The sequence below is a fragment of the Spea bombifrons genome, chromosome 4, assembly GCF_027358695.1.
Source record: "Spea bombifrons isolate aSpeBom1 chromosome 4, aSpeBom1.2.pri, whole genome shotgun sequence".
NCBI classification, from domain to species: Eukaryota; Metazoa; Chordata; class Amphibia; order Anura; family Pelobatidae; genus Spea; species Spea bombifrons.
The window spans coordinates 50302465-50319273 of NC_071090.1; the positions used below are offsets into that span (position 1 = coordinate 50302465).

The following is a 16809-nucleotide window of genomic DNA, read 5'->3' on the forward strand; positions in this document are numbered from 1 at the left end:
ATTCAGAAGACTATGTTACTGCAGGCCCATTTAGACTAAACACGGAGTGTATGCCACCATAATCTCAATATAACTAAGATTTAGCTTTAAAAAAAAAAATATATCGATATATGCATAAAAGAGATGTGAACTTCGGATTTTAATATTTGACCTGCCCCGTAGCCATTTCATAGTTAAGGGATTTCATTATGTTTGGATTTTAGTCTGGATTTCACATAAAGGTTTCTTATTTTTTTAGTGTTGTATCTTAGTTACTCAGTGGGGAGCAGTCTGGGCTATCATACAGCTCTGTGTGTGCAGATGTTCACCAGGCAAGATGGCCAAGAGTCAAACAAGAAAAAGAACTATATCGTAATCCTATAAACTCAAATAGAATTTCCCCAGGCAAATATATTAAGCAACTCAAATTTAAGCTGGTGGGTCAACAATGAATTTTAAAATATCTTCAGTGATTCTTGTGTTACAAATGCATTTAACATGCAATGTGTCTTTATATGCAGAAATCCATATAATATGTTATTCTGCCTTGAGAGGTGATACAAAATTATCTAATGTTACATTTTATATTCCGCAAAGTCACAAAAATCACCCTTGACGTTTGGTAGGGGAGATTCCATGGCAACAAAAAAGGACATTGTGAAAGTACGCAAACCAGTTTCTGTTTTCCATACACATGCTTTGTATCGCAAATGGGAAAACAACACCATTAGCACATTCCCGAGTCTCAAAACTCACATGGAAAATAGATCATTATGTTAGGGTTTCAAGAAAGTAGACATAAAACCAAATAAAAATATTCTTCAATGGAGGAATTGTTGTGTTTCTGTAAAACCCTATTGTTTTAAGTGGTGGGATACGGTTATCCCTGATGACTTTGTTATCCTTTATGTATTATAAGGGCTGACCTTTTTGGCTGCATAATATTATTATTATTAAATTGTACTCATTAACTATGTTTTACATCGCAATGCCATCAAAATACTTGTAATATTGCGTTAAGTAGAAGACATGAAATTATTGTAGATGTTCATTGAAGTGAGTACTTCCAGAACAGTTATAAAAACTGAAAACAAAGTCAAAAGCTATAGGTAGTTGTAACAAATATGTTAAACATATTTTTATTACCAGAATTACCGTATTGGTCCGAATATAGGCCGCACTTCCCCCCCACACTTTAAGTCTTTAAAGTGGGGGTGCGGCCTATATTCGGGGTTTAGCGCCCGACGCCCGGGACATGCAGTTCCGGGCGCCGGGCAGGCAGCAGGGTTAGGATACAGATCCCCCGCAGCGGTGGAGGGGACCTGCATCCTACTCTCTGATACGCTCAGACAGCCTCCCCTGACGGCACTTCTGCACTTTAACAATCTCCCTTGCCGGGAATTCCCACGAGGGGAGTCCCGGCAAGGGAGATTGTTAAAGCACATCGTGCAGACGTGCTGGCAGCAGAGGTTGTTTATGCGCATCGCCGCAGCCAGTGAACGTCTGCACGATGCATTTTACCTCTACCCTCAAGACTTACCAGAGCAGACTCCCGGATGTCTTGCGGGGCCGGCGGGGGACATCTACGCAATACGCGTATACAACTTCCGGTGCCGGCACTTCCGCAAGACACCCAGGAGTCTGCTCTGGTAAGTGTGTGTGGGGGGGAGGGGCAGAGTGGCAGCATATCTCGAGGGAGGGGGGGGGACAGAGTGGCAGCATATCTCGGGGGGGCAGAGTGGCAGCATAGGGTGCAGCCTATATTCGGGTGCGGCCTATATCCAAGCCAATACGGTATATTTAAAATATACACAGAGCATTATATGTACAGAGCACAGCATTTTAGGCTTAAGGAGTGATGTTCAAGTCATTCAATGCAAGCGTTCCTGTTTAAAAAGATTAGCTAACATGATTAGGGAGACAACTACCGTGTTTCCCCGAAAGTAAGACAGTGTCTTACTTTCTTTTTATCCCTAAAAGCCCCACTATGTCTTACTTTCGGGGTATGTCTTATATTGGGAAAAAATTGAGAGTGATGGGAGTTATGATGTACTTTTAGAGCATAATTAGATCATGAAAAAGACATTGGAAATGGTACAGCATAACACCCATCACTCTCACACACTTACCAATCAACACACCTACCAATCCACACGTATACCAATCCACACACATATACACCAATCCACACGTATACACAAATCCACACACATATACACTAATCCACACACATATACCAATCCACACACATATACACCAATCCACACACATATACACCAATCCACACACACATACACCAATCCACACACACATATACACCAATCCACTCTCACTTAATGCTTTCCTACCTTTCCTTTCTTCTTTCAGCTTCTTTTCCTCCTCTTCGCTCCTCTTCTTCAGTTCTTGTCTCCTTCCGGGTCAGAGGGCACGGACAGCGGTGGGCGCGGCTTCAGTGTTGTGTGCCGGGATCTGACAAGAAACCCCGGCGCACAACAGCTGTTGCCGCGCAGATCACAAGGGAGCGGTATCGGAGGTCATTAACAGACCTCCGGCTCCCTTGAGTGATTTTAAGCCGGGTTGAACCCGGCTTAAAATCACTCAAGGGAGCCGGAGGTCTGTTAAAGACCTCCGATACCGCTCCCTTGCGAGCCTGCTCCTCCAGCGGCGGACATTACTGTCCGTCTCTGGAGGGGTGCCGGGTGCCGCAGGTTGGCACCCCCTGGAGTGTGGCGCCCTGTGCGGTCGCACACCCCAAAGGTCGGCCCTGCTCTAAGGGGCCGGCCTTAGGGGTCTGCGGCCGCACAGGGTTTAAATAAAAACATCGGGGTTTTTTTTCAACTTTATTTAACATCCTCCATGTTAAATAAAGTTAAAAAAACTTTATTTAACATGGAGGATGTTAAATAAAGTTAAAAAAAACCCCAGATGTTTTAATTTAAATCCTGTGCGGCCGCAGACACGTAAGGCCGGCCTTGGTGGGGACTTCCCGGCCCCTTAGAGTGGCGGACCCGGCAAATCCCCCGTGTTTCCCCGAAAGTAAGACATATGTCTTACTTTCGGGGTACGGCTTATATTAGCCGACCCCTCTGAAACCCCCGATACGTCTTACAATCGGGGGTGTCTTACTATCGGGGAAACACGGTATGCACATATTTCCATTCAGTGGATCGTTCAGGACTGTACAACATGGTATAGCTGACATTATGAAGTCACGATGCAGCTGGGAATCTCAAGAGTACTTATTTCATATACAATTCAACTGCTTGCACAGACGGTACATTTTCAAGTTCACTATGCAATATAAAAATCCCCGTAATATTTTGGAGAACAGTGATTATACATAAACCAACCACATGTCTCCCATGGAAAAAAAAGAGTTAACTTATGTAACGGAGTAAGCAATGTATACAAACAAAACTGAATTTTATTTACACAATGTAAATTACTAAAAATGCTGTTTTTGCAAACATTGTTGTGTTGCAGTCAATAGCTAGCATGAAGGATGAAGGGAAGGTATGGGCATTATCTATGACCTCCAAGCACTACTATGCAATACTTCCCTACACAAAGATATATAAGCTTGATAGCCAAGGTAATTGAAATCCTTATGTCTATTATAGGTGTAAAAAAAAAAAATTGATGCGTCCAGGAAAATAGATGTGTCCCAGAAGACAACCATATGAGTGGCGATTAAAAAGTCAGCACGTGATTAATGTGGTGTTTGGTAGGAGGGGGGCCGTTAGGCAATAAGGAACTATGGCTATGAGCGTTCAACAAGGGGTGGTTAATAGTCAGTAGATGATAAAACTGAAGCCATAATATGGTGGCCAAATGTCAGTTGGAGGTTAAGTAGTAGATATTTAAGCAAAGCTGGGTTATTTACTGGTACACATGAATTCGTGAACTCAAGACACAAGTGCAGGCAAGCATGGCAGTATGAGCAACACAGGTACAGGCATTCATAGGCAAATGAAAGCATTGTGTTCTATTCAGTACTGGGTTAAAGGCAAGCCCACATCTGTTTCTAAGGCAACCTAATCAGATTGTAATGCACAAAGTCATGCAAGGTGACTGAGAGAAGAATTATGTGTTCTATGGTAAGGTCCTGGGAATCTCAAACTGAATTAATCTGTAAATCAGATTGGGGATTTTACATAGTCTAAATAGAATTCTGGGTCGTTTAATTACAAACTCTTCATACACAACAGAAAAAAATGACAATCAAGGGTTTCCCATGGAGGCACCAGTACCGGTAATTAAACATAGGAGTTTGAATTAAATCTTTATTCCAGATATACATTTGATTGCAGAGCCGTATACTAAAGTTTTTAAGCCAGAAGCCTCTATTTACATTCATGTAACAATTCTGGAGCTTGCTATATCCTTGCCCTGAACAATGTGTGTCAATAACACAGTAATTATACAACCGAGACACAAACCAACAGCAACAAACCACCTCAAAGGTATTCACATGAGCATTATAACTCAGGAATATGATGTAATCAAAGCCAAGTATGCACTGACATCCTACAGGGAGTCAATAATGAGAAGCTGTGCTCTTTGAAATAAATCAAACGTACTATAAGGCCTATACTGTAAGGGAACTGAAACCGAAGCACATCATGCTTTGTCTGTAGCTGCCTAAAAATGCTATTAACAAACATCCTATGTGTCAACATTTGTATTCATTTATATATAGCGCCAACAAGGCTTATAATACATGCTTGGGAACATCAAAGAAAATATATGCATAGGCACATAGGGCAAGAAAAGGCACTGGTCTGAGGTGTCTTCCTTGGAACAGCACAAAACCGTTCATCAAAACTTATGCCAACTTATGAAATTTGAAACCCCCCCACCTTTTAATGACTTTTATTTGAAAAATATTTTACTAATCTATAGGGCTGCAACTAACGATTATTTTAATAATCGATTAGTTGGCCGATTATTTTTTCGATTAATCGATTAATCGGATAAAAAAAACAATATGCAAATTTTTCGTTTATTTAAAAGAATTTAATGAACTGGATGTTAAAAAACAACTTAAAATTTACATTAACATTCTTATTTTGTTATGATGTAATAAAAAACAATATTTTCAAAGTACAAGAACCCAAACACAATATTTATGAAACAAAATAACCCCAAACATTCTGAAAAGAGGTGGACTATTACTGTTCAAGAAACTTTGCCCCAGCACTTTGCACTTTGCACCCAGCACTTTGCACCCAGCACTTTGCACCCAGCCCTGGCACTTTGCACCCAGCACTTTGCACCCAGCACTTTGCCCCAGCCCTGGCACTTTGCATCCAGCACTTTGCACCCAGCATTCAGCACTTTGCACCAGCACTTTGCACTTTGCACCCAGCCCTGGCACTTTGCACCCAGCACTTTGTACCCAGCACTCAGCATCCAGCACTTTGCCCCAGCCCTGGCACTTTGCATCCAGCACTTTGCACCCAGCACTTTGCACCAGCACTTTGCACTTTGCACCCAGCACTTTGTACCCAGCACTCAGCACTTTGCGCCCAGCACTTTGCCCCAGCCCTGGCACTTTGCACCCAGCATTCAGCACTTTGCACCAGCACTTTGCACTTTGCACCCAGCCCTGGCACTTTGCACCCAGCACTTTGTACCCAGCACTCAGCACCCAGCACTTTGCCCCAGCCCTGGCACTTTGCATCCAGCACTTTGCACCCAGCATTCAGCACTTTGCACCAGCACTTTGCACTTTGCACCCAGCCCTGGCACTTTGCACCCAGCACTTTGTACCCAGCACTCAGCACCCAGCACTTTGCCCCAGCCCTGGCACTTTGCATCCAGCACTTTGCACCCAGCACTTTGCACCAGCACTTTGCACTTTGCACCCAGCACTTTGTACCCAGCACTCAGCACTTTGCGCCCAGCACTTTGCCCCAGCCCTGGCACTTTGCACCCAGCACTTTGCACCCAGCCCTGGCACTTTACACCCAGCACTTTGCACCCAGCCCTGGCACTTTGCACCCAGCACTGGCACTTTGCACCCAGCACTTTGCACTGTGCCCCTGCACCCAGTCTCCAACTCTGCCCTGCACCCAGCCCTGCCCCCACATTCTGCCCTGCCCCCACACTCACACTCTGCCCTGCACCCACTCTGCCCTGCACCCACTCTGCCCTGCACCCACACTCACACCCTGCCCTGCATCCCCACCCCCACTCTGCCCTGCACCCAGTCTCCCACTCTGCTCTGCACCCACACTCACACCCTGCATCCCCACCCCCACTCTGCCCTGCACCCAGTCTCCTGCCCTGCACCCCCCACCCCCACTCTGCCCTGCACCCCCACCCCCACTCTGCCCTGCACCCACACTCACGAACCGCTCTGTGCGAATGGAGCCACTCGCACAGAGCGAACCGCTCTGTGCGAATGGAGCCACTCGCACAGAGCGAACCGCTCTGTGCGAATGGAGCCACTCGCACAGAGCGAACCGCTCTGTGCGAGTGGAGCCACTCGCACAGAGCGAACCGCTCTGTGCGAGTGGCTCCATTCGCACAGAGCGATTCGCTCTGTGCGAGTGGCTCTGTGCGATCCGTGCACATAGACATGAAGAATACTTACCTCCGGAACGCGTCACATCCGTCACGTAGCTAAAAGAAGGTGGAGACTGCAGAGCGTGTAGCAGAAGCGGGGAACGCTCGCGGAGGTAAGTAAAAGGAGCCTAGTGCTCCAACAACGAATCGATCACTCGATTAATCGATAACGGAAATCGTCGACAACGATTTCCGTTATCGATTATTATCGATTTTATCGATTCGTTGTTTCAGCTCTACTAATCTACAAAACCTAATGATAATTTTTATTATTATTATTATTAATTTTAAATCGTGTCATCCTGAGCACATGTCCTATTTGGGACATCTTTGAAGTTCACCTTAAAAGCATATCTTTTTAAAAACTAGACACCCCGGGGTATTTCAAATGCAAGCACAAGTATGATAAGTTGGTACTAGAGCTATTTCAATTGCATCATTTATAGCCAGGTGGGCATCCAGAATTATGCACCAGAATTGAACCGATTTATGTCTCTCTTTATTTTACCCTTATTCCAAAACATATAATGCTTATAAGTAATAGGGATATTTGTTAGCCCTGGGTGGCTATTAAATAAGAGGAATGTTTGTTAACCCAAAGTGGCACTGGCTACAATGATTGACTTCCTTTTTTAAATCAGCATAGTATTTACCTGGACAAAGAAATCAGATGTACACTTGTGTGGACTGAATGCTTTTATTTAACCCTACCATTCACAAAAGAACCCGATTGTTCTTTAGAAAAAAATACTCTAGCTCATAAACTATACCATTATTAGCATGTATTCCAAATGTGTGGGAAAAACTCATCGGTGTATTGAGCAGACATTCTTTGGGTATGTTTCAAGGGTGGGTAGCGCACAGAGGTTAAAGATCTACAAATTCTGGAAAAGCCATAAAAAAAAAAATATGACTCAGGCATTCCACATTGCATTTTTACATTAAGGACACATGGAGCCTTGTTTTATGGAGAATCATTTTATATTTCAAGGGAAGGCTAACTGCTTGCAGCACAGGGAATAACCTCAACCAAACACAACTTCCAACATTTAAAATGGGCTGAAATAGGCATTTCATATGAATTTGTGAAATCTTATTTTTTTGTAACCGAGTTAGGCATATATTCTATAGTTCTAACAATATAATCAGTTCTAATCAATATAATCATAAATCAGAGTTTTACCTATTTTGTGTTGACAAACATGTAAATGCAAGCAAATTCAATGCACAAGATCAGTAGAGTAACAGAAAAAAAATACTTTATAAAAAAAAAATGCAGAACCTCACAATATCCGCTAGACTGAAGCATCAGTCATTGGTAACAGCCAGTATGCCATGCACTTAGTAACAAAAAGTCACCATATGTAGACCAAAACTTCAGAATGTAACTGATTGTATATGTCTTTTTGGGAAGAAACAGACACTTACCATCTGCTTTTGATGAATATTTTTTTTGGTGTTCTGTTCCTTTATGGTCTCATCTTCATATACAAGAACATAGTCAATTCGCCGTTCATTATCATTGAAATATAGGGACTCAGGATTCAAATCAAATTCCACCTAGAATTTAAAAAGATGCATCGTTCAGGTTAATTTTTTTAAACAAAGAATACATTATATTGTCTAAGGGGTGGGGGTTGGTACCTAGCATTTTTAGTAATAAACTTACAACAGTGCTGTAAAGCATTTTGATTTTTTTTTCTCAAATGTCAGGATTCGTGGAATTACCATCCAGAGCATTTACCTTTTGGGTTATTCATTATGACCTCCCTTGCTTAAAGTGTACAGACGTCAAAAGTGCATTTATGTAAATCTATTACAAATGTCAACAATGAGCTGTACGGGCACACATTTACCATATGGGGGGGGGAGTTTATGGACGCCTGACCATCACCCCTATATGAGCTTGTTGGAGATCAAATTCCAAAACCATGTGCATTAATATGGTATAAAAGCTATATATAATTACCTGCCTGCTTTTATTCAAGTAAATATAACAATGGGGAGGATATTGAAATATTTCTTTGTGGTACTTTATATTGTTTATTTTACCAGCATTTATAATGGAGTACCTTACAGTTTGTTAAACTACACTAGCCTCCCTCTTTAGAAAAAGTAAATACATCGGACTTGTGTTCATACACTTTTTAATATCTGAACCAATATTTATTACTTAATACAATATTTGAGGGACTGCAATTATATCTTAATTCAAGTGTAAATCATTTGTGTCTAAAATGTATTTGTGATTCACATGTGCGGTATGGCACTCTGATTTCCATTCCCATAACATGAGGATTTTTTCTTCATTACTAAATAGGTCACTGAAATAATGACCCAATCTCAAAAACAGGAAGCCAAAAAGGGACTTGGAAAATACTGGGAAAGGTCAGGAAATGAGCGTTAAAAAAAAAAAAAAAAAAGGGAGAGAACTGGCTCATTTTGATTTCGACAAAAGAAGGGATACTATAAGTGACGTTTTTAATAACGCCCTTAAACTTTTTTGATACTTTTTAAGGCTGTAGACCTATTACCCAATTACACAATGCACCAAAACCTCTGATTTTTTTATCAGAATGCTTCTGCATTGTACAATAATCGACTAGGAAAAGATTAGCATTTGGGATGACAAATGACAGATGAGGCCCAAGGGAGACAAACAATAATTAGTTAAAGGAGTAGTAGTTATGCTCAAAGTTTTTATTTCTGGTATCAGTGCAGAAAACTGAAAGGGATTTAGGGGTTCCTGTTCAGCTTGGATATTTGCTTTTATTATTATAAGTTCTAGTAAATACAGATTTTTTTTCTTGTGAACAAAATGGTTACACAATGTACCAAAAGCAGGCAACTAAACAAAGGTAGCATGTTGGGGAGAAATCAAACTACATTTCTCATTGGGGTTTACAACACACTATTGTCTACCTTCTACACATCTGGATAATTTCCTGGATTCTCCTCAGTCTCCATTCCTATATTTTTTAATTTATGAAACATAACTTTTGAAATTAGACTGTTCCACCAAACAACTGTTATACCACGCATCCAGTTAAACTGGTTAGATCACCTTTTCTTAAGTCTGTCTCTAACAGCTTTGTTAAAATATTGTACTATAGGAATAGGTAAATAAGTATAAGTATTCTTATGAAAAAAATACATCCATTATATGGACATGATCTGGGTACATATACTTATCAACCCAGACCTAATTATGTATTATAAAATGCTACCCCTAGAGGCTTCTCTTGCAAAACAGACTGGCCACAGTGAAACTATTTTTGTAACTTTCAAGAAATCTCTCTACATTAAATCATGCTTACAGGGCCAATCTATTTGTTCCAACAGGTGAAGTTCTCATAATAACGTCAAGCATTTGGAACAGCAACTATCCTGTAAACTCCTCCTTTGTGGAATAAACAAATTACATAACTATGCCAAAAACAAATTTAAAAAAACTGTATAAAACTGTTTCATTATTGAATAATGGATGGCACATGCAGTTCTCATGCAACAAAACCAGTACTTGAATATTCTGTTGAATTATCACCATCCTATTTGGATGTACTAAACATCTAAACTTCGTGCAACTGCCAGGTGTCTGAGACAGCTGAACTTTACAAGAACATGCTATTAAATCCGTCAAGATACGTTACTGCAGTCCACCTAAACAGCCAGGTACCAACAAGACTTGTGTGAAAATACAAGTTTATGAAAAGACACAAATGTGTTTAAAATGATATTGGAAATAAGCTACTTACAATCTCAGCAGTGGGAACTCTGGGGAGACTCTCTTGAATTGTCCCATATGTCTGTATAACCGATTGTTCCATCTCATCCGAAACTAAAAAATATAAATATAATAAACACATATATCTATATAGGTGCACACAAATATAATAGTTAAGCAGGTTACAATAAAAGATCTGGAACAAAACATTGCAAATTCAAGTCCAGTTCATTTTTTACAGCAAGAAGTATTTTCAGCTGCCTTGTTTTTTTTAGGAACACGGCTAGTGTTCTGCTGGCATGTTAATGGTTAATTCCTGCTTACTGTTAACATGAGCTAGTGGCATGTATTTCCAGGATGTTGCCCATGGCCTAAGGGCGGAGAAAAAGTAACTACCTTCCTTTCTTAGATAATCTCATTCAAAGAAAGAAAATTACCAAGATTTGGCAAATTCTTACTCGCTGCAGCTAGGATTACATGTCACTTTTTCAGATATACAGTCTGAAATATTTGAAAGAGGGCTCAACTCTAACAAGGTATACAATACAGAATACACTGTCTGTGGGGGATGGGGGAAAAATGAAATAATAGCGTATGGGCCAGCCATGCAACACATCATGTAATATTTTGCTTTTTTCGCTGTGTTCATAGGCTTAATTTCTTCTCTTATTCCAGGGGATATTTGACTTGGCGATTTTTGTCTTACTGTAAATACGTGTGGGTGTTTTCAGGCAAATAAACCTTACAGCTTCTGCTTCTACTTGCCAAAACCACTAATCTAAAAATTAGGACTGGCCTGATTACATGTCAAAAGTCAAGCCAAGCGTAACCAGGTAGCCCACTGCGACTGATCGGCTTTAGAAAGCAATAACTATAAAGAGGAATATCCATTATTTCTCTACTGAATAAATTAACTTTACAGTGGTACAAAACTTCAGATTTTTTGATTTCGCTTAAATCTTCAGTTTAAATAAATGTGCCTCTAAAAGCTCTATAAATTGCTTTTCATCCTACAAAGAAGTTATTTTGTTAAATAACTTAATTGACACAAGAACTGCATGTGTACAAAAAAAGAACATAATTGATAATCTTTTCTTCATATAGTGCTGACAGCCAGTGTCATACAATTGGCATGGTGGGGTATATGATAACATATTTTAAAGAAACTATGACTTGTTTTGGTTGTTTATGTAAAAACAATGATCTTAAACTGAAAATGTTCAGTAAATCTGGCTAGAAAATACATTTTAGTGCCAAGCTATGGTGTAATTCACGGCGTTCACCGGTAGGAGTACAAGAATGTTTGTAGATGTTGCTATGGAATGGGATAAACGTAACTGCCTATATGTCAAATGACAACAAAAGGCAGACTGGGGACTTTCCTATTCCTAAATGCCATTACTGGCAAATCTGTTTGAACTCAAAGATATGCAATAAAATAAACTAATCACAACTGGAAGAAACTTCACTGATAGTTTTTATTACAATCATCCAAATAAAACACAATTGACCAACCGCATTTTATCCCTCTTCAATGTATTTTTTTATTAAAATATATCATCTGAATGATTTTCAACACCACTTGCAAGCTTCTTAGTGCTTTGTACAAATTTAAGCACAGATAGCAAACACGTTTCCGCCCCCTATTGCAGATTTAGAGTTCTCTTGTTACAGTTCGGAAAATATTTGAAAGTTGTATGGTTCACGAGAGAGAAGTCCAACAGCGGTCTCTTGATTAAAACTTAATGTTATCACAACAGTTTTGTTGCAGAAAAGTATCACTGCGTGTTTAACCAGTGACACACACTGACAAAACAAACGTGAAAGTGTCTTTCTCTGCTGGTGTAAATCCATATGTACCGGACAAACAGTTTCCATAATCTTTGCCAGATTACCGACCTTCGATGACGTTTTTCCTATTATTCGGTATGTCACAGAAGCAATACATCCAACACATTCATACCTGCTGTGTACATGTAAGCCATCGTGTTCATTCAGGTGTCCTGTTGTTCACTAGCCGCTCTCATGGTATGTGAAAAGGTTACATGCCCCTCCTTCGGGGTGTTAGCCTCTCTATATATACACATGCAGAGGGGCACGTCTTTAAAGACAAAAGGATGAATTTGTCCACCAGGTACAAACCACAGCAAAAAATACTAAGAGGCAAAATTGTGCTTTCCTACAAATTACCAAAAAGTACCAAAAAGCTTTTAATCAGCAATTACAACCAGATGTGTGGATTGAAAAACAAACATACAAATGATTTTAATTAAAGCCATTTATGCAAACTACTTATAAAAACACACATTATATTTTGGCTTGAGAAAGATCCCATAGTAGGATCGAAACGTTGTTCTGAGCTTCATAGTTCTTTGTGGTTTATAATTTTTCATCTGGGCGATTATTTTCGATATTTTGACAAAAGCTGCAGATTACGTTTCTGAAGTTCATTCGCTTTTTATGCAACCCCACAAAGGCTGTGAAATAATCTTTAACCAAAAGGTAACAGTAAACCTCAAGGAAGGGAACTTAAAGGCTGCCATTCCACTTAAAACATCAAAGGGGAACGGTAATCATTTTGTCTCTGTTCTATGGTTGTAAGGAATGTGTGCGTGTGTAATATTTGTCACCAAAAAAAAAAAAAAAAAAAAAGTTCTCATAATCCTCTATTTGAGAAGCTAGCCCAGACAGCCAGAAAGGCCCCTGGAAATCAGAACGCAGCAGCAATTGCCTCATGTGGATAATATGGCAACTTAATCATATACATAATGATGATTGTCTCAAATAAAAATAGCTCTGACCAGGCTTTTGGTTTAGCACCCCTCCCTATCACAGGTGCTCCATTAATGGGGGTCCATAGAAACTTACAAATTGCAGGAGTGTCTGCATATAGGAAGGCATTTTGGTTCCTGGTAAGTAATACCGTATTTGCTTGATTATAAGACGACCTGATTATAAGACGACCCCCCAAAATCTGAATATTAATTTAGGAAAAAAAGAAAAAGTCTGATTATAAGACGACCCTATAGGAAAAAAGTTTTACTAGTAAATAATAATTCATGTCTATTTTTTGTTTTTAATTTCCTTTTATTTACCAACCTGCCCCCCCGTTATGCTCATCTGCCGCCAGTTATGCACATCTGCCCCCAGGCATGCCTTATACCCTCCTATATGCCACTCTGCCCCATGTTATGCCTTTTAACCCCCTATATGCCACTCTGGCATATAGGGGGTTAAAAGGCATATCATGGGACAGAGTGGCATATAGGGGGACACTTACATACCCAGACACTAATATACCCACCCAGACACTTACCTACCCACTCTGACACTTACCTACCCACCGAGACACTTACCTACCTACCCAGACACTAATATACTCAGGCACTTCACTCACCGTGATGCCTCAGCAGGCGCTTGCTGCAGCTCCCACGGGATTTCAGCATGACGCTGTGTGACCCCGCCTCCTCCCGAAAATTGAAGAGGTCTACCGGATCTGCTTTGGGATGGCACAGTGCCGCCGGGTCCCGGTCCTGCAGCAATCTCCACAACCGGCAGTGGGCAGGCTATCCCGGGAGCAGGAAGGTACGTGTGTATGCAACCTCGGCTGCTGCCGGCACTTTCGCCGGCGCTCGGTGATAGACGCCGGCAGCAGCTGAGGTTACCGCACAGGAGGATCCAGGTCCCCTGCAGCGATGCTGGGGATCTGGATCTTAGTCTAATAGTCAGACCTCATTTGAGGTCTGATTAGAAGACGACCCCGATTACAAGACGAGGGGTATTTTTCAGAGCATTTGCTCTGAAAAAAACCTTGTCTTATAATCGAGCAAATACGGTATATTTGAAAAGATTTAGTGCCATGTAAGCAACAGTATTAAGTGTTAGGACCCACCTACATTGGCGTGCTTTGGCATAGTGGTGGGCTTAGCATAATATGGCCATGTGATGTGACTAGACCTCCAATTTTGTTATCTTAGAAGGGTGTTTATAGTTTTTATTAAGGTTACTTAAAGGTTTGGGAGTTTACAACTTATTTAATGTGAGTGGGCTGATCTATGTATTGTATGTGTACTCACTATCTCTCTCTCACTCACTCACTCTCTCTCACTCTTCCAGTGGAAATTTACTCTTACAAAGGATGCAAACGGTCTAATTTCCCAATTGAACCAAGCTAATAAGCATGCACAGGCATACCAGACATACTTTTAATGCATTGTCTGTTTTATATGAGTATTATAAATGACATTAATGAGCCATAAGTGATACAATTTTGTCTTTCATTATGCATCTGTTGCAATACTTCAGCGAAAAGAGTATGTGGAATATTTACGATCGAACGGCTTCAGAAGTAAATTGAATACAATGTGTGTTTGTCGGAGGGAACAGGAAGTTGGGGTGAGACAGTGCAGAGCAAAGCTACAAGCGGCTGCTTCGACTCAAGTACCTAAATATATTAACGGAGACCATGCGGATAGTGCTGCCGCAGGCTGATAACCGAGTTTAAGGATTTCCATGACATCTTCGATTGTTGTGTACAAGAAATATGTTAATGCTATGGAAGAAAATTATACATTTAAGGGAAATACCACAAAAAGATCATAATATTCCTCATTAAAATATACAACATACAGCAGAAAGCAAACGCATAATTCAGGCCTTCATGCGAAGGCAGTGTGGCTGCAGAGATCTGTTTCTGGCTTATGACTCCAGCCATAATATGCATTTTAATTTTCTTCTGCTGAATTCTCCCATATACATTTGCCCCTTTACCCACACGCTGTATGGTTTTTGTTTCCTCGGTCATGTTTACTGACCTCATCACCTCCCCACCCTGACCTGGATTGGCTACTGGGCAAAATTTGCAAATGCCTGGGGGGGGCATTGCCAGGCTACACGTGGCCACAGTCTGCAAGAGTGTACCCACCTGCTGGAGATACAGTACTGTGCAAAAGTTTTAGGCAGACAAAAAGTTTTAGGCAAGTTTTACGCAGACAACCCCCGCTGCTAGCCACACCTCCTTCCGGCTGCAGCGGACGTTGTCTATGCGGATCGCGTAGACGCCAACCCACTGCACCGGCAATACAGCAGGAAGCACCGGTAAGTGTGTGTATGATGGGGGGGGAGTGAGACAGGAGGTGTCATGATTAACTCATATAACGTAGTGGATGCATGGAAGGGTAACCCAGCAGAGGTGGTTAGTTTCTTTGTTTAAGCATTCCATGAGTTAATCTGAGGTTGATTTAATGTGTTTCTTTGTGAATGCCCTCTGTATCCGTTCTGGCTAGAGGTGTCATCTTCCCAAAGGACCCCTGTGGTGATTCATGGCCTAACTGATAAGGATCCTTAGTTATAGGAATTCCATTCCTATCTTAAGTGGGGGGGGGTTTCCATCACCTTTACCCCACCATAATTTATTGGCACATCAAAGATGGGACCCGATTCTTGGGGATGGTGTCATATAATCAGTCATGTGGTCAGAGGGGCGTTTGCTTGCAAAAGTCTGATTTAGGGACAATGCAGCGACCTCAAAGCAGAACTCCATGATATTCTGTGATCAGAACAACATCATAAGAAACCATCTGGACTTAAGGAGTTCCCACAGGCCTGCTTATTGGAGAAACTCGTGAGTGAGGGTCCTGTGTTTAAGTCCTATTGCTTTTAAGAACTGTTTGCGGTTTTATTTTTATTTTGTATGTCTTGTTTTTTGTAATTCTGGCACTGTGTAATCTTTGTATTTTTGTTATTAAAATATTCATAATCCAAGTCTGTCTTTGGGCTCTAGTATCGATATCCACGAACCCTAAGAGAGTATAACACGTTACCGTATTGTTATTAAGTTTTACAGGATATATATATATATATATATATATGTTGGTTGCCCGGGGTGGGTTGATATATATATATATATAGAGATAAAGGCTCTAATTCGGATTTCTCACGAATCCGGTATCAAAATCGTGAGTGGTGGCAGACTACCTGGGGGGATACAGGCAGGATTTGGGGGTTAATTTGGTATAGTTTATGCCTTGTTAAGGGGTCAAGTTAGTAAATCCAGAGGCCTGGTGCTATTAACCCCTTCATGCCCATGCCCTCCACACAGTCACGGCTTGGCAAGTAATCCTGACCGTGACAGGAGGATCCAGGTCCCCTACAGCGGTGCGGGGGATCTGGATCTTAGTCTCCTAATCAGACCTCTATTTAATCTTAACCTCGTCTTATAATCGAGCAAATACGGTAGTTTAGTTTATTTTTATTTAACAAAATGCATAGCGAGTTAGCAGAAGAACAATCTAAATCAAATCAATATTTGGCGTGACCACCTTCATAATTGCATCAGTTCTTCTAGGTGCGCTTACACAAAGTCAGGGATTGAGTACTTTATCGCATTTTTTTCACACCTGCCTAAAACTTAAACACAGTAAGTCATTTTATTAGCCAGTAGCCTTGGAGTCCGAGGGCCAGTTCTAATCCCCACTCAGGGCATGCATTTTGTTAAGCCCTGGTTGGGTACTGTCATCATTTGAATTTAAGGAAGA

At 41.0% G+C, this 16809-nt stretch overlaps 1 protein-coding gene across 1 annotated transcript in view; it reads right to left on the reverse strand.

The window, feature by feature from the left end:
- ANO6 (anoctamin 6) overlaps positions 1–16809 on the reverse strand; it is a 40699-nt gene that overhangs the window by 16368 nt on the left and 7522 nt on the right. The window contains 2 exon segments of the mRNA XM_053464117.1: positions 7978–8109; positions 10305–10387. Of these exon segments, the coding sequence (XP_053320092.1) occupies positions 7978–8109; positions 10305–10387 (215 nt within the window).